Here is an 18,493-nt window from a genome sequence, read left to right on the forward strand (position 1 = left end):
TTAACAATTCTCCTCTGGCTGTCTTAAAGTTATTACAATTAGCACTGGTTTTCATTTTGACCCCAACTTTCCGTGCTGAAGCTCCGACAGCCTGTTTGGATATGAGCTCTGGATACATTTGTGAAGAACCTTGTGAGGATCCGATTTTAGGGAAGGCCAAGTTGAAAAAAATTCCTGCTGTTTAACCATATAAGTCCCATCAGCGACCAAGACAGAATTTCTCCTTAAACTATCAGTACGATATCAAGCAGACAAGTAATGAGAATAAAGAAAAATATCAGTTAGAGGATTATTGGTTGATCCAATTCCGAATTCTCCAAACTAAAATCACAACTGAATTGTATGGTAGAAAGTAAGGAGAATTACCAATGAAATCTTGGGAGTTAAAGGCCTAAGTTAAGTCCACTATCAAAACATCTCGATGATGATCAAATAAGTTCTCACCAAAATTTTCTACGAGCAAAGAAAATCAAAGCTCAAAAGCTCGGCTGAGACATTTTTGGTTAGCAGTTTTATTTCTCGGTGGGGTCGTTTTAGCTGAGCGCTTGCTTTACCTCCGTTCCGCTCCAGCCAGTTGCATATTAAAGGTACACAATTCCAGTTTACATATCTGAGACCTTAGTAGGATAGTAAGAGGAAAAAACTGCATTTACAGTGTGATAGTTTCTGGGTACGTCAGACTTTCGCACTTCACACAAAAGTCCATATTTTGATCAAATACAATTTGTGCCACAATGCAATATAATCTCGAATCACTAAAACAAGTACCATATTGGAAGTATGATGACATCGTTAACTGAAAAATTTCATATTTTGATCGCCTTCTGCTCTAATCTTCTGTTAGGTTTACAAAGATGACAGTTTTTTTCTTAGATCTTTATTAGTTTATGTCCAAGGCGCGCACAGAGGTAACATCAAAGATAATTCAACACATCCATCAATCAAGCTTAATTGCATATAAAATTATGTCAAACTAATAAAACAAATTAAATAATTCCTTCATCAAAATGTCAAAATAATTCCAAACCACGAAAAGGACAAAAGTTTGACTTGTGATGCTTCAACTTTGTTGAGCTTGGGAATGCGTGTCACACCTAATTTTTCAAAGCGGACTTTTTCCACTTGTAAGCGCGGTAACAAAAGCAATTAATGGTATATTCAATTTCCAGTGAGAATTCGTTAAGTATTTGTCAATTCGCAAACAAAGTTATCGACAGCTGAGGAAATGAATCTCCATTTCAAAGTTTCGCTAATGGTTTAGTCTACGCCTTCCGGCACAACTAATCTCGCTGTTGACAATACAGTTAAAACTCCTGTTTTATGCAAACAAGTTAATTTCCTCTTGGAAAATAAGAGACAGGAAAGATGGAACAATTTAGTTTGCTTTTTAAAGTGAAGCAGCTGCATCAATGGTTACTAGATAAGGAAAGCGTGGTGAAGCCTCATTTTGCCTCGAATAAGATTTTGAAGACTGGGTAGCAAAATCGTAAGCCGGCACAGCTATAACCTAAGGTAAAAAACTAATTTGAGAACTAGTTTTGGTAAACTCATTCCAGTTCTACAAGAAACTTATACGCTTTACTTGCTGGTTATTCTTAGAAGGAACTTGAACAACTTCGTGTAATGACTACTGTTAACTAAAGCCCCAGCTAAGAGCTTGAGAACTCATATGACAAGCTTTAGTTTCTCTCTCTGAGCAGGTTCTCTAAAGGATATGCCCGCTTTTTGGAGAACATTTCCTCTTGTCACTTTGCGGTTAAAAGAATTCCAGTTTCTTAATATCTCCGTACGCGCCTGAGTATCAAGCAGTCTGGAAAGTTAAAAAGGCGTTTAATCCAAAGAATTAATCATCCTTCTTTCTTACAGTTAAAGTGCGGCCAAAAGGAAACCTTTCGTTTTGAAAGCACGCATGACGAAATACCCTTTTCTTGGTTGCTTTAATGACCATTGCTCTGCTCAACTGTTACGTAAACTTTTATTTTGACTACTTAAGTCGGAATTTATCAATTCTATGGATAAACTGTTAGGAAATATTTTATGGCTCGGGTCATGGTTATGGAAGTTTACTCAGATATTCGAATATCGGCCATAATCCTGAGCAAAAGCTTTTGTGCTTTCCCACCCCTCTGAGTGGTAAGAGGCAAAAATGCCCTTTGATGCCCACACATGAGCATACAAGACTGAAAATGGACACAGCGATACAAATCAAATAGTCCCTTTCAATTACATCGGATTGAAAAGTATAAGAAAACTGTTTCAAAGATGTTAAATTTTTTTTTTTGGCGAATGTAAACGGTGTTTCCATTGCTTCACCAGTTGATTGATCTTTGTAATGGTGCATTCTCGTAGTCTGTAATATAAATATGTCAGTAGTGACTCGCTTTTGTCATTTTCCTGATTGAATTAAGGAAATCATGTTTATTACTTTCCAAGCAATTGAGCTTCTCTCCATCTTGTTTCAATTTGGCAGGAGTACCATGAATCACCGACTAATTGCATTTATCCTCTTGGTCACATTTGTCATCTCTACAAGAGCTTATTTCCTTCGTACAGGGGGAAAACGAGGGGCAGTTTTACACAAGAAACGTTCTTCACTTTGGAAAGCTCGCTTAGCAAACACGCGTGGTCTCAAAGGTAAATAGTGTACGTACTCAAACATCCCATTAGTGAACCGTGTATTGATGCTTCTTAATTTGCCTTGTTTACAGAACAAGTTGCTGTAAAATTAAACTAGAAAATTAGATTAAATCTAACAGAAGCTAAACAAAATAAGACTTCCTTTTTAAAAATGACTGGGAGCAAACAAAGTGTTTTCTCAAATGCAACGTGATACATCAAGAGCCTGCCTTACCGCCGATTGGTACGGGAGGGGGAGGGGGGGAATGGGGCGGGCAGAATGGAATGTAGTAACTGTCTATACGTGGATCTAAAGGAGACTTTCCTAGGTTTGAAGCACGTAAAAAGGCAACGGGGAAGGAAGTGGGGGGGGGGATTTCGTTTTGTCTCGATAAAAATTAATCTGACCCCCCTTTTAGGTTCTGCAACACTCTGATGAATCCCCCTCAGCTCATTGGCAGTCAATTGGAAGTCGATTTTCTATTGTCCACCCCTCCCTTACTTTATACTGTTGGCGATCACTAATTCGCCTCTGTTTTGTCTGAAAACTATGTGATTCCCCCCCCCCCCCCCAACCCAAAAAGAAAAATTCTCTACCCCTGGGCTATGAATAAAGAAGAAAAGTTTAATGCCTCAATGATCATAGTCTTGATAAATTAGTAGCGAGTATCTGAATCATAGAAAAAAAACATTAATTTACATATTCCCTTTGTGTTTTAGAAGGTTTGAATGATATGCTCTGGTCATGGATGGAAGACGACAACAAAGAAGAAGACAAATTGAACGATAAGGAAATGTCGGAATAAATTATCGTGAATGTGGCCTTGCTATTTATTTAACCAGAAGCCTAACAAGTACAAAAAGATATCTTGTGCAAAAATCGTTATCTGGTTTTAAATCATTAAAAACGTACGTTTTCATTTCGGATATCAGTTAAGAGCCTTCGTTTTTAATGATTTTTACCAAAGAACTCGATGAATATGCGTGATGTAATTATTGTGAATAAATATACAAATGAGAAACAATGACTGCGGTTGTTGGCTGTTTGGAGTGTTGAAGAGAGGGCGAAATTAGTAAAGTAGCACTTATAGCCACTTGTACACTTTCATTCTGCCTGAGGAATCCTTTTCCTCCAACATAAAGCGTTTGTCCTAAAAAGGTGAGACAAAGACTAGGCATAGCCGCGTTGCGTGATGCACTCAAAAGTAACAACAACTAATGCAACAGTTAGAATTTGACAGCCCCTGAACTCCTTCATTATTCTTTCGATAATTTTCTAAAATTATGTAGATAGTCGCATGTAACAAACACTCGAAAATTTAAAGGCCAAGCTCAATTAGTCCAGGTTGGCCTCTAAAAAATTCTAAAAACGTGACAGTATGCAAAATGTCTTTGTACTTCTGCAGACCTTCCTTTTATTATCCTGCAAAAAAATAACAATCCAAATGGTTATGATATCTCCAATTAGGCACAGTGCACTCGACTAGAATAACGACTCTTGCTTATAGATGTTTGCATGTCCAATGTATTGCTCATAATATTTATATCTGTTTCAAACACCGTTCAGGGAAGATTGTGTTATGACTTTTTGCGTGACCATGATCCCGTCTAAGACACCGCCCGGGAAGGAGCGGTGTCTAAGCGAAAACAACATGGCGGCCTGCGAATGGTAAGTGATATCACGGGGAAATAGTTCGCTTCTGGACAATTTTCAACCTTTTCAACTGTTTTCTTCCTTTAGACCTACTTTGTAACATTGATTTTTCACTATTGGGTGATAAAACTTTTTTTCTAAGAGACAATCATAATTTTTATAGTAAACTGTTGGAAAGATAGACATGATACTGGGAGACTGCTAATTTACCCAGTTAACAATCTCGCTCTCCTTTCCACAGGGTTGCTCGTACCAGGAAATATGAAAGGGAGAAAAACGTGCTTCCGAGTGAGACAGCAATCGATCATCCACTGAAACTGGGTTCTGTGATTGTAAGTAGGAGAAAATGAAGCTAAGACAAAACACTAATCTTGCTGGAGCTGATCTCCTCAGCTCCCCATACCCATGGTTAAATTTATATCCAGAGAAATCAACACTTTGTCATTCTTTACTCTTGTAATGGCAGAAATTAAGTAGTGAAATGTTTAACTGCCTTCTTAGTAATTTTATGAAATATTTAAACGAAAAACAGGAAAAAACTTTGTAGACTTCGCAGTCAACCAACCCAGTAACCTTTGTTTTCGATGTGATTTAAAGGTATACAATTCTTTCACACTTGAAAACGTTTCTTGCAGAACGTTGATAACAGTCGCAAAAAATCGAGCACTCCTTCTGATAGTTTATCTAAAGGCACTCCTGCAGCTGATCCTTCGAGTTTGATTCAAGCAAAACCTGACGCGTTTGATGGGCTGGATCCATTGTCAATGTTTGCTGCTCAGGAAGCCAGTACAAAGAAAACATCATCAGTTTCCGCACCAGCATCAAAGAAAGAACAGGTTTGTACTCATTGTGTTTACTTTATGTTTTACTGCAATAAATTCGTACAGATCAAGTTTTTTTTGTATGTAGTTTTTACCATAAAATCAAATCAGAAGGGGATGACTTTAGACCGGCGAAATGACTTACTAACAGTTTTATTACTTTTTTGTTTCCTCAGTCATCCTCTGTATCTAATAAAGAAAAAAGCCAAAGTGACTTTAAACCATGGCTCAAGAAGAGAGCAGGAATCCTTGCTAAATATACAACCTCACAAAAACTGTCCATTAGCACGGTAAGCTAACTACATGTTGCAGTTCAGTGTTTAGGGATTCACTTATTTTCAGTGTTGCATAATTTTGCTGATCTTACTTTTGGTACCATCTACTAATAGTGATAAATTTATTTTTCTTGACAGAGTTTCTTGTCATCATCTGAAAAATCTGAAAAGAGTGAGTTGTTCAAATAACTATCCTTCTCTTGTACTATTTTAATAATGCTAACATTGGGAACTAATATTTAATGAAGGTTGTCAATGATATTTAACAATAATGTCAGATATGAGATGGTTGATAGCCAACAAGATGCATAGCACCAAATTGGCTTCAACAAATCTTGCACCCAACAAGTGCAAAATGTAGTTAGTGTTTTATCATATTAAATTGTCCACAATGCTTAATAGAAGTGTTTTTTTCCAGCCTAGGTAAATCCAACTTAGCAACACTTGGGGAAATTTTTTTTCAAATGAGATGATTCTGTATATGGGCTGATAACCAAAGCTGAGTGAACCAATCAGAATGCTAGAAATGGAATGTCTGGAATTTGAAATGTAATAAATTCATAGAGTGCAAAATTAATTTGTAGAAATCAACAAAAAATAAGTCTCTTTTTTGTTCAATATTTTTCAGTGGTAATCAAGCAGCAAACAACAGTTGCAGATAAAGTCAAGCACAGACTAGAACAGTTAGATGACTTTGAAGAAGTAAGGAAGAAGATTGAATCAAAATATATTTAGTGAAACACAGTATTTGTTGCTAGGAATGGGTTGGGAAAGAAAAGTTTTGTATCATTTAATGTTTGAAAGGAAGAAACTTATTTCAAACGTAATATAATAATTTATCAAATAAATTATGTTGTCACAGAGATATTGGATAGGAGAGGTTTCTATTTATAGGAGTGTGTTTATCATCTTTCCTAGTTCTTCCAATATTTATTCTACTGATGTTATTCATTTGTGAATCTTAAGGATTCTGACTAGTTTGATTTCCATTTCTCTACAACATGTATGCAACATGTAAAAGAAATCTCTGCTATATTTTGTAGGGCTCAGTCAAAGAAATGCTGAATCTGAGTCAGCAGGATTATGTCAAGAGAATCGAAGAGCTAAACCAGGTGAAAAGCTTATTTTTTTGTTCTTACTACTAATGGTTTGAATTAGGGGGTTAAACTCAGTCATACAATGTATTTGCATGGAAGTGTGTTGTCTTACATGTAGAAAGGATTGTTATGGATTGTAGAAAGCTATGTCCAGACACACTAAACTCAAGTCATGATCAGAGAACACAATGCCATATCTTGGCTTGGCTGATGCCTTCTACTCAGGGTACTGAGGAACTGTTACTGACCTAGGTCTCTTTCATAACATCCCTCATTTAAGTCGTCTCAATGCAGGATCAGTTGGAATGTTGATGAAAATCAGTTGATCTTTGTGGAGAGTAATGCTTCACAATGTGACAAACAACCAGGCACCCTCAGAGGATTTGCAGTATACTGTGAAAATGTCATGGTCTACATTTTAAGGAAACAGCATTGTGATACAAACGAGACTGCTAAATTAATCACTCATGAATTCACCTCAATGAGTAATCTCAATCTTTTAACACTTCAAGTTAAAAATAGAGAAATAGTTCTTTACTGAGCTCAAATATTTTGAGCTCAGTAAAGAAATGGAGCAAGATGTTTTTCCTCTTGTCACAAGCATGGGACAAATAACAAATTTTGAGTCCTCATGAGGAATCAAACCTCCGATCTTTGGATTCTGGGCTCCGATGTTCTACCACTGAACCACAGAGACTTTATGCCGAACAAGGTCTATTACTGCAGGTGTGAGGTTTGATTCCTCATAGGAACTCTGAATTTTTTCTTTGTCCCACACTAGTGAAAAGACAAAACAGATCTTTTTCTATTTCTTTACCAAGCTCAAAACTTACCATCTCTCTTACTCCACTTACAAACATGATGCTATTGACAAAGCTGATCCTAGCAGTTAGCATATGTGTCATATGAATTTTGTAGTAGACCTCACTCACTGTAGAGTCTCTGAGGCTCAGTGGTAGAGCATTGGAGTGTGGAATTCAAAGATCTGAGATTTGATTCCTCATAGGGACTCAGAATTGTTTCTTTGTCCCAGGCTTGTGACAAGACAAATATGTCTTTATCTACTTTAAGTTGTGTTGCTATTTTGTATCATTATTTAATCTTGAAGGATGATTGATTAGGCTGCTCTCCGAAAACATTCCATTGCAATACTCATTTTTTGTGGATTATTTTTCTTAATAGGCCTTGATCACTGCTTGGGAATCAGATCAGAGGGTGAAGGCTCTCAAGATTGCCATTCAGGTCTGTACAACTCAGTTAAACTGTATTAAACACCAAGAAAGACACAAGATATTTAAGAACACATATTTGAAAAAAAGGTTAATGTGTTGCTGCCATTATTGATCAAAGAATTGAAAGGATCCTGTGTAGAGGTAGAGTGAGAACAATTCATGAGGGAAATTTTGAGTTGTGTCATTAAACACAGTTCTGAAATTCATGTGTAATGATCACAGGGAAAAGTTTTGCAATGGGTGCCTGAAAAGCAGAGTGTTCTGTTTTCCTGGTCACTTGAGTTCATGTCTAATTGATGTTTTTCTTTTAGTGTGCAAAGCTTCTCGCTGATGTGTCTGTAATTCAGTTTTACCCAAGCAAGTTTGTGCTTGTGACTGACATACTGGACACATTTGGTAAGTTAGATTAAAGTTCTGACAGAGTGAATTCAGTTTTGCAATTATATTCTTTTTCTGACATATTACATGTACATGTGCTCCTGTGGTATGTCCAAGGAGTCAAGGTCTGGGTTGTCTGGAGTAAGCATGAACTCTGGCTGGATTGTCCTAAAAAATGTGAATGTTCTTTCACAGGGAAGCTTGTGTATGAAAGAATTTTCCGCAAATCAAGTACTTTTACACCAGGCAGTAATATACCCACCATGCTTCCAGGTAAGGATTTTGAGACCAATAAAACCATTTCTATTTAAGTGATACTTAAAATCTGTCATGAATATGATCTCTGTGCATGTTACTTTAAATGATCACTTTGACTCTATAACCATTCACTGATGGTTTTTGGGTACAATAAACAGCTAGCCAAGTGGAGCTTACAATTGTTTCAGAAGGGAAGTTCTACTTAGTCCACAACTTATGGTATAGCTTATCATATCTGAGTTGTCTTTGTGGCCACTATTCACATTCTTTTGAACTTCTAAGTCCACTTGTCCTCATGACACACTATCACTATTTTCAACACAAGCATGTTTTGTTTGCAAACAACATGTATCCCTATATTGAAAATATTTGCTCAGAAAATACTTTAACCCAGTAATCTCCTAAGGACCTTCAATTTCAAACTCTTCTAGAAAAGTGTTCCTGTCCCTCAGTTAAGCCTCTTCCCAGCTTTTATTCAAAACTTGGCTCACTGCTTAAAGTTTCATGAACAGTTTTAGATTTAGTTAAATGCAGTCAACAACTCTTATTTGTAATTTTCATTTCTCTTTTTTCAGAAAACTTCACACCTGACCAGGTGCCAGACTCAGCTAAGGAAACTTGTAGGAACTGGTTTTACAAGATTGCTTCAGTGCGAGAACTTATTCCTCGGTTGTATCCTTGAAATTTCCTTTATCATGATACATGAGATTGGAATCATGTCAGAAGTAGGAATTATAGTTTGCTTTTTTTTAATTACTGATTCTTGTCCTTTGCCTCATTATAAGCCTCAAGGTTAAAATAATGCTTTAAATACTGTGGAGATATATCTCACGGCTTTTGCCTCATCAGCACAAAGTTTATATTCTTTGACACACTGAAGCTATGTGGAGACAGCTATATTGAAATGCTATAATTTCTTTACAACTGGGTAAGTATGCATGTGATCAGGAGTTAAAAGTTCTGTTGCATTGCATGGAGTTTCTTGATGTTTTTTTTTATTTACTCTCTATGTACATAGCACTTGAAAGTAGAGATGTTTACTGGTATTCAACTCTAAAAATTGCTCTTAAAAGTTAGTTGTATTCCTGTTTCAGGTCAACAAAATTTTATCTTAGTAAAAATAGATAGGTATATTAATTTCCAATGCTTGAATTTCCACAAATATTGATCTTGGAATTGAAATATTTTACTCATAATTGCCTACGCATTGATTATTTACAAATTAATTTTACATTCCAGTGAGTTTTCACAAGCTCTTGTTCGCCTCACCAAGATGATACGAGGTATTGGTGACCCTCTGGTTGCTGTGTATGCAAGAACTTACATCTGTAGGGTAAGTGACTGAAGAGTAGCTGTGTAACCAGAGCTTATTCCAGTTTCCATTATACTAAGTGAACAGACTGCACTAGTAATTCTATTTCCCTTAGACAGGATACATTTCTCTTGTAGTTTACTGCTTCTCATTATGTTAGGTTTCTCTGAATGTTCACAGGAACCCATATCATTTACCTCTGGGTGGAGACAGGCAATAAGGGAATGTCTCATCCAAGAACATGACATAGTGACCCCAGCTGGGACATGAAATTGGACCTCTATATCCAGAGTAAATCATTTTAATCATTAGGTCTCCCCAAAAAGATTTTATAGATACATGTAAAGTAACATTCAGTGGCTTAGTGGGTAAGTCTTTACTGTCACCACTGTGTTGCTCTCCTTGAGCAAGATAAGTTTTCTCATACAGTCTCTCTAGAATATTTATCAACAGCTTCTGTTTCTTTATTTGTTTTGAACTTCACACCAAACTTGTCCAGGAAAAACTAAGCCAAACCCCTCACCAGATAGCATTTTTTTAGGGGCGCAGTCAGACAACATGTAAACATAGTTTAAAGTTATAACTAAACATATGTATTCCTGCACTGATGCAGAAAGATCTGTTATTATAGACAATATTATTTTTCATTCTCTTCACTACTATTTTAGGTTGGTATCCTTGTGGCACCTGATGTGTGTGATCATTTGATTGAAAACTTGTTCAGTTTCATAGTCAGCTATAAACAGGTGACTGCTGAATTAGAGTACTGGTAAAAGCTTTGGAAACTTGTCTTATGGTCATCTCCGTAAATTGGCTCATGGAAGTGATGATTATGACATGAAAGTGACTTTATCTCTCCCTTCATTATTTCAGCTTCAAGGTGATACAGTGCAGAATATTCTGGCAGAGCAGAGGCTTGGTAAGTAACACTTCCTTAGGAAACGTGTTAGTTTCTTTCAGTAGCTTTTTTAAAATCCAAGTACAGTTAACATAGTGCTTGCTTCCAAGCTACATGTTAGCCATATATTAGGTTCCTATGAGATATATGTTTGCCATCTTAATCCATTTGACCTCAAAGACATCACCATCCCATATCATCTGTTATCGCTCCTACTTTATCTCTTCTGAAAGAAATCAACCATCCATTTTAATTGTGAATTCTCCAGAAATGCACCAGTACCTTCAGTTGTATCCGCCAGCTTTAGACTGGATCCTACAGTGTATTGCAGAGAAGAGCCCAGAGGTGAGATAAATATATAGACCTTGTGCTTTGGGTATCATACGTTTAGCTTGGTGGACTTAGTTTGTGATAAAGTCACCAGTACCTTTTTTTCCCTAATAAATCTGTTTTCTTCCTTAGTCTACACTTACAGATATCTTAAATCGTTGTCAAAAGGAATGCAACAGGTGCGTGAAGTGGTGTATTTTATTGAGAGAGAACCAAGTTTGAATTATTACTTTGCTGAGGTTTGTTTGTTTGTTTGTTTTTTTTTCAGTGCATTACTTCTGAATTCAATCATCACAGAGTTTAAGCCAGAATACATTGCTGAGAGGTTGGTCTAAAGTGGAGTATAAAATAATAAATTATTATTATGAAAGTGATAAACATGGAATCGATTTGGTTTCTAGAAACAAGATTGCAAACATTTCTTAAGACATTTTCCTCAGTGTATTTTGACTTTTTCCCGTTTGTGTCACCTTAGGGCTCTGCAGTTCACTGAACTGATAAGAAATTGTGAGGAGGCAGGATTCCCAAAGGTAACTGTGGCTTGATCGTGAGGAAGAGCTCTTTTCAACTGAGTGTAGTTTAACTGAAACCCAAGTGTACACAACGACGAATCAAAGTATTATAAGACATCTCATCTCATTGTCAGGAGACAGTCAAAACTCAACTTATGCACACGTACATTAAGGCGACCTTCCGCGCGGGAAAGTGAGCAGGTTACTTAAATTCTGCATCCTGATTGGCTGCGAGAGTGGTGGGAGTTTTCAAGACCAATTAGAGAGCTTTGTAACACGAAAGTAACTCAAAACGAATGCAGTCCCGGAATTCATTTACTTTTAACGTCATTTGAATATTTGTCCCTATAAACACTACCAATCTCTTAATGGCGACCTGCTGAATTACGTGGAATTACGCTATAACAATGCATCTATTTTGTCATCTCCAGCATCACCTGTACAAATCACTTGGGATGAACTTGAGCCAATGTGATCCGCCTGAAGCACAGAGACTACAAATTCTTAGCGAGGTTAGATGCTTCAACCCTCAATTACCGCTAACTCTGTAAATTCGTAATTTGTTACTCTGCATCCGAAATTAAAACTTTTCATGACAATTCTGAAAGACATAAGACTAAAGATAAATGTAGTAAATAGAATAAAGTAAAAAAGCAAGGGAAAGCGAATACAAAATGTGCGAAATCGAATTATTTAGAACTCTCAATGTTTAAACACTTCTTTGTTACTAATAGTGGTGATATTTTATCTTTTGAAGGTTTGGAAGGTTGTAATGAAAATGAAACATCCCCCTGTGAGTAACCTTACTTTAAACTTCTCTAGCGTCTGTAATTTATTGACTTTGTGTAATAAGAGCATTTTAAAGTTCTATTGTTTAAAAGGGTTTCATAACAGATGTAAGGTAAGTGTAGTTAAATTCGAAAAAAAAAAATCTGCTGTGTCACTCAACTTTGTAAGAGCTAATCAATATTCCTCTTTTGTTTACAAAAACTTTCTCTCGTTTCACCGATTTTCTCAGGACTACATAGGCTGTGCGGAGGCCTGGATAGAGTACGTTTGTAAGAACTTCACGGTAAGTGTTACTGTCTTATTTAAAGTTATGTATCTCTGGGTCGGAAACCGATCAGAGTTGTACGATAACCAACCAGCACCAATCTTAAGTTAATTGCATTAAAAAAAGAATACGGTTGCTTGTCTTAAAACTCGTGCGGCTCCGTTAGAACATCTCGGCGCAAAAGTCGAATCTCTATCTCCTAATGCCGACAATGAAATAAATCTAGGAGACAAATTTTCAATCCTTGAATCGTGCATTCAATAATTTTTGAAGGACTGTCAATGATCAAAGTATGTGTATATGACTGAAAACCCTCTTTAGAAACGCGAAGTCAACACCCTCATCGGAGACGTTATCAAGCACATGACACCGGAAAGGGCATTTGAACAACACTATCCTCAGGTATTACCGCAAAATATGATCCTTTGTAAGATAAACAACCCATGCACTAGCAAAAGAATTAAATCTCAATGAAAGTCTATTACATAGGAATAACCTTGCCTTGTCAAACCCTTTGCCATTGTAAAAACTTGATTAACCGTAAAGTTATTTTCAAGTGCCTCCGTGCAAAATCAACTTAAAGCTTTTTCCACTTCAGTATCAAGGTCCTCAGACATTCAGCATAGACATTCAAAATCTCAGGTTCAAAAAGTGTAAAAGTCTTAATAAAAATTTCAAAATACGTCCTTTTATTAGGTTCTACTCTGCCTTGATTCGTTTTTTTCCTTTTATTGTTTTGCTTTACTCTATTTTTGTTTGGTTAGCTATTTTCATCATATCATTTTACCTATTTCTCCGCTGTCGCTGCGTTATTGTAAGTAATATATACCACCAGTTAAGGAGGCCCGTACTCAACGAGTCCCATGGTTTCTCTGGGCTTCCCAGTATTTTCTCCAAACTGAAAATATAGTATTAATAGTTTCAAGATGGCAAAATAAATATAAATGATGATAATAATAATAATTATAAACGTTATCTTTGTTTCCAACAGCTTCAGTCGATTATTTCCAAAGTACTAGACCACATGCACGACTTCTCTGTTCTTGTATCAATGGTAAGTTCACTCCTGAACGTTTGATTTAGTTTCCTTTCCAACCAAACAAACATATCTTTCGTGTAGAATTACTTAAATCGGTTTTCTATGTGTGTATCTTTTTTCTCTAGGATAAGTTTCTTCCTTTCTTGGACATGTTTCAAAAAGAATCAATCAGAGTGGATGTTTGCAAACTGATTGTGGAAGCTTTTGTTAAGTGAGTGGCTTTTTCTATAGGCATGCTAATGTGATTTTCTGCAGCAACAAATCTAATTTTGCTATTCGCTTAACCTCTGATCGTTGTTGTTTTTTCTGGAGTGACTCGCCCTTTGCGTTCGCCTCGGTTCTTCTCGCGTTTCCGTTGTGCTTATCACCGCTCGACTGAAAATCTCCAAAGAATTACGCCTGTTCAACAAGGTAAACTAAGTTGTTTGCATAACTTTAATTTAACATGTGAGCATTAAAAAAACTATGGTCACCTTGACAGATACCAAGAGGAACCTACGAACGACCCAGTGGTTGTGAACTCTTTGCTGTATGTTTGTAAAACGATGCACGACTCTGTAAAGTAAGTGCCCAACGGTTTGTCATCACAGTAGTTATTCTAAATAAAAAAAAATGATTCTTCTACTGTAGAAGATGAAAAAAATAGAATTTTTTAATGAGATGCTTGTCTTTATTTTCATCAGTGCATTGACCTTGATAGACGAGAGGAGAGTCATTGGTCATCTGATCACAGGATTCCTACGTAAGGTACGAATCTTGGATTGTAGTTCGTTTCAATAATTCGCAACAATTTGTTTTCATTTGTGTCTGGAAGCCGATATTGAAGCTCTGATAGGACATGAAGAGTCTTGTCTTTGATAAGAAAAATATCTGAAATTTTGCTCTGAGAAGAGTATCATAAGGATTTATCTTCAATTTCAAAGTCTATTGATCTTGAGTAGTTTACTTACCGTTTCAGATTGACTTTGGCCGTGATTTTGAGAGGCAACTGGATTCTTTTGTGGATGCACGTTCCTCTTTCTCCAGTCTAGAAGCTGTTCTTGTGATGCTCGTGCAGGTGATCAAATCTTATTTTGAGCGCGCGTCGATGATTGTCGACAAGCAAAAACTAAAATATCCAGAACGGCTAATAGCAAAGGAAAATATCACGAGGTGTCGATGGAGCTCAAAATGCAAAAAACGAACTGCTTGGTTTTAGATTCGGTTTAAGTTTTGTATTTGATTTGAGACATTTTTAGCGTCACAGAAATTCATGAAATCAGATCTGCCAGGACACACGTGCGTCATAGACACACCCAATCGTTTACTGTAGTCATAACGGTGCTCTTGTGCCTTTTGCCTTTGTTAACAGAGTGTTAATCTTCTCGCCATGAAAACTCGAGAAGTAGTCAAAGGGAACCACACTCGAAAGACTGCGTCCTTCATCAGAGTAAGAGGAGAGGATTTGCTTGATTTTATCTCTCAGTGCTTACAATAATTTGACTAAACATTGTTGTGCCCTGTCTCCTACAGGCTTGTGTTGCCTACTGTTTCATTACCATCCCCTCCATAGATGACGTTTTCTCTCGCCTCAAGCTCTACCTCCTGTCAGGACAGGTTGCCATGGCAAATCAAGCCCTCAGTCAAGGTCAGTAGATCTCTATGGGATAGGCATGCGCATCTGGTTAGACAGCAACCGTTAAACTCAACTTGAAGTCAATGCTTCTTAGCGATGGTTTTATTCGTTTCATTGGTCACGGAAAATTGTTGTTGATTGGAATGAAACATTTAGAACCAAACGATGTAACGCCATTTGCATTTCACGTTTCAGCGGATGCATTTTTTAGAGCGGCGATCAGTCTTGTTGCTGAAGTGCCACGAACGATTGGTAAGATCACTGATTCAGAACAAAAAACTATCTACCTCGTACGTGCTCGTAGTAGGAATGTTATGAATGAGAAAGTAACGATGAATCAAACAAACAAAGAAAACTATAGATAACATTATTTTTCTAAGGTGTTTTGTTTGATTGGGGTAACGTTCAGTTTATAGTTCCTGTAGATCCTTTCCCCCGAATACAACACCTGTATATTTATATTTAACGTAGGAAAGTCAGAGGGATGTAAGTCGAATTATTCCGAAATAAGAGATCAAACAAGCGAAAACTGTGATGTTTGTTTGTGTGTTTTCTTCGTTGTTTTTCTAGAAATTGACCATAAGGTGAAATCGTCGGAGCCATACCTTCTTGCCTACATGAACAGCTTTTTCTCCACCTTGTTGGTAGTACCGGTACGTTTGTACGATATAATGACTGCAGCTCTTGTTGGTAATGATAACTGTGAGTGAGTGCACCAAAGTGTAGTCATTACAATCGGTAGATGTAACTAGGAACCAATGAAAAATTAAGAGAAGCGCGGGAAACGCCAATCACCAAGTCGCTATTATTTTAGGCTTGCATCTGATTGGGTGAATAGATGACTTGACTTTTCTAGACCAATCACAGTTCGAAATGAGGCAAAACCAATACAGTCCCGTATTACCTTTGTCACCTTATCATTGCTCTGTTACAGAGTGCACTTTTTTTATTTTATTATTTTTTTTCAGGACTCGCCAGATCAAGGCGCGCTGCATCTTGTTCGAGGCCTGCTTAATGTTGTACAAGAGTACACTTGGGAAATAAACAGCGGCGCCAAAATGAGTATTTACCTAAATGCCGTTTGCCTTCTCTCCGCCATGAGTCAGGTGGGTTTGTGTGTTATTGTATCTGTATGATCGTTCAAGTTCACGTGGTCTTCACGAGCATACACGCGAGTCTCGCGCGATTTGTTCGTAAAAGGCTTTTACTCCTTTTTCCTTGCAAACATTCATTCATAGAAAAGAAGTATGGCTGAAATGTTCATCTCTCTTTGCAGGAATATTTCATTTATCATGTTGGTAAAGGTAGGTTATTAAGTTCCTAATCTAAACGTCTCTATTTCCACCCGTTTTCTCTTTCAGTATGAAACAATATCTTGGTTTGATAACAAGGAATTTGAAAGTACAAGGAAGAGTTGTTGCTTGTTGAAAAAAATTTTCCACTTTACCGTAAAGAAAGCGAGTTAGGTTAATTTTATAAGATAATTTGTATGTTTCTTTTTTCATGTATTGATTCGTTTGTTTGTTTTCAGTGGATTCGAATGACAGATTGTACGGTTGTGATAAGAAATTTCTAGCAGAGATAAATCGACTAGTTTTTACGTTAATGGAGGCTGTGTTTGAACACTTAAAGTCCTTGACCTCCGAAGAGGTAAGTCTTCTTGACATTTTCCACGCTGAAAGGCCTCGATAACTGAGCATTTTATAACCATCGCATGACTTTAAGGGATTCTTTATTACATACAGTTAGTCTTAATTTTTTATTGATTTTGTTAAAATCAAAAAATTATTTACTTCTTAAAACTTTTCTTTCTTTCCATGCTAATTTAGTGATGCAGGTGTAAAATTCTGTGCAACACTAAGAAAAACCTTGTTTGTGCTGAGGCAGGAACAGTGTTTGTACAGATACTATAACAGTCTTGTTATGTCCTTTATTGTTAGGAGCTCAAAAAGCAGGCCGCTATAGCTATTGGGTTCTTCAACAGGTCAGCAAAAGTGAACCTAGTTTATATGTTTGTCTTTGAATGATAATTAACTTCGTCGCAGTGGATCTTAGAGGTCTCTTTCATGGTGCACCTATTGACAGGAGAAGCACAATTTTGAAACCAGAAAAAAAAACTTTTATAAATACCGTATGTTTTTCGTCTATTCTGAGGTAGCGATGGAAAACACTTTGAATTTGTCCATGTTTACTATCAAAAGAAATGCGATGCTTTCTTGTTGGGTTAAAAATATTTTGAGCTATTTTGGATGTCAGTGTTGTTCAACAAGATATAAATCTTTTTCATTAGAATACTTCACTGGACAATTTTTTTGTATTGTTTTCAAGGCTGTTGTGTCATGCTGATCTTTCACAACCTCAGTTAGCTACACTGGCCCTTAACTTGTGGAATCTCGCTCAGAAACATGGCTATGGGAACACAAAATACACAGTAAGTACAAATACTATCAGAACTCTAACTACACATGATAACTAAAAGAGACTTCGAGCTCATAGACCAGCGGACACAGTTGCTTACTATGACCGCTGACCGCAGCCGTTAGTGCAACGCGCCATAAAAGTGTTAGAGCAAAAATTAGATGATCGCTGCATCCACTCGTAAATTTAACTTGATGAATAACATGTTACGTCCAAGAAAAATTTATTTCCTAGTCTGTCATTTAGGTCGATGGACGAAAGTACAATTACTTTTCCGTTTAAAAACCTCGGTAATCCCTAGTAATCTTCGCAAACCCCCAAATGACCATCGGCAATGTGTGGAAATCTTCATGGCCTTGTTAATTTCTTTGTTTTTGTTACTTCAACAGATGCGCACCCTTGAGTACGTCAAACAGAAAGGTTCCTCGGGACACAAGGAATATGCGGCCATTGCACAGAAAATGAACCTACAAACAAAAATTTAAATGTTCCTTCGTCCTATGCAACGGTTTCATTCCATGACTAAAAGTGTAATTACTCAGAAGAAATTACGGCGTTATTTTAGAGAGTTGATTACAGCCTCATTAACAGATTATTAAAAAAACAATTCTATCTCGTCTTCATAGAGGGGATCTGTAGATACAACAGGGATTTATGTAAAATCCTCGAGTATTCCATAGTGTAGGACGCTTTTATTGACTTTGACTTACAAGAAAAAGTACCGCGCTGTATTCCCGCGGAATCACTTTCTCCTAAAAGCGACTCTTTGAGCATAAGTGTGTTCAAACAATGGAGACTTAAACAATTTCTTTGAAGAGTGTATGACTTCAGAGAGAAGTTGTAGTCGGTGATCCTCAAAGGAATTACTTAGAAAAGATGTATACTCTGGAAAGCTTCATGGTCCTGTTAATGACTGTAAAAATGGAGCACGATTGTATTTGGTAACAATAACCAGATAGGTACCTTTCTGATTGAAAAGTGATA

General features: G+C 36.8%; 1 protein-coding gene across 3 annotated transcripts; it reads left to right on the forward strand.

Moving 5' to 3' along the window:
• Positions 1-446: 446 nt before the first annotated feature.
• Positions 447-18,401, forward strand: LOC136282938 (VPS35 endosomal protein-sorting factor-like). 3 transcript variants are annotated; one of them, XM_066171051.1, is made up of 40 exons: positions 447-587; positions 2,471-2,634; positions 3,337-4,285; positions 4,512-4,602; positions 4,906-5,106; positions 5,268-5,381; positions 5,505-5,538; positions 5,995-6,068; positions 6,410-6,478; positions 7,646-7,705; positions 8,007-8,091; positions 8,269-8,346; positions 8,907-9,003; positions 9,212-9,259; positions 9,571-9,664; positions 10,312-10,389; positions 10,517-10,562; positions 10,810-10,886; positions 11,004-11,050; positions 11,140-11,196; positions 11,347-11,401; positions 11,815-11,895; positions 12,141-12,176; positions 12,402-12,455; positions 12,759-12,839; positions 13,429-13,491; positions 13,602-13,687; positions 13,958-14,038; positions 14,160-14,223; positions 14,435-14,533; positions 14,828-14,905; positions 14,989-15,103; positions 15,287-15,343; positions 15,662-15,744; positions 16,060-16,197; positions 16,368-16,395; positions 16,623-16,741; positions 17,032-17,075; positions 17,420-17,522; positions 17,899-18,401. In XM_066171051.1, the coding sequence occupies exons 3-40, from the start codon at positions 4,197-4,199 to the stop codon at positions 17,992-17,994; spliced, it is 3,000 nt and encodes a 999-aa protein (XP_066027148.1). In that variant the 5' UTR covers positions 447-587; positions 2,471-2,634; positions 3,337-4,196; the 3' UTR covers positions 17,995-18,401. The 3 variants fall into 3 exon arrangements, with proteins under 3 accessions (XP_066027148.1, XP_066027147.1, XP_066027149.1); XM_066171050.1 differs by lacking the exon at positions 447-587 and adding an exon at positions 1,386-1,512; XM_066171052.1 differs by lacking the exon at positions 447-587 and adding an exon at positions 1,386-1,512 and having other exon boundaries at positions 3,340-4,285.
• The last annotated feature ends 92 nt before the right edge of the window (positions 18,402-18,493 follow it).

Source organism: Pocillopora verrucosa, chromosome 8 (assembly GCF_036669915.1).
Source record: "Pocillopora verrucosa isolate sample1 chromosome 8, ASM3666991v2, whole genome shotgun sequence".
NCBI classification, from domain to species: domain Eukaryota; kingdom Metazoa; phylum Cnidaria; class Anthozoa; order Scleractinia; family Pocilloporidae; genus Pocillopora; species Pocillopora verrucosa.

Bases quoted from the DNA above. Each gene is read 5' to 3' on its own strand.
- LOC136282938 (XM_066171051.1), top strand. From the start codon at position 4,197: ATGACTTTTTGCGTGACCATGATCCCGTCTAAGACACCGCCCGGGAAG. The intron at 14,039-14,159 runs GTAAGTGCCCAA...TATTTTCATCAG, and splicing joins ACGATGCACGACTCTGTAAA to TGCATTGACCTTGATAGACG. The intron at 14,906-14,988 runs GTAAGAGGAGAG...TGTCTCCTACAG, and splicing joins AGACTGCGTCCTTCATCAGA to GCTTGTGTTGCCTACTGTTT.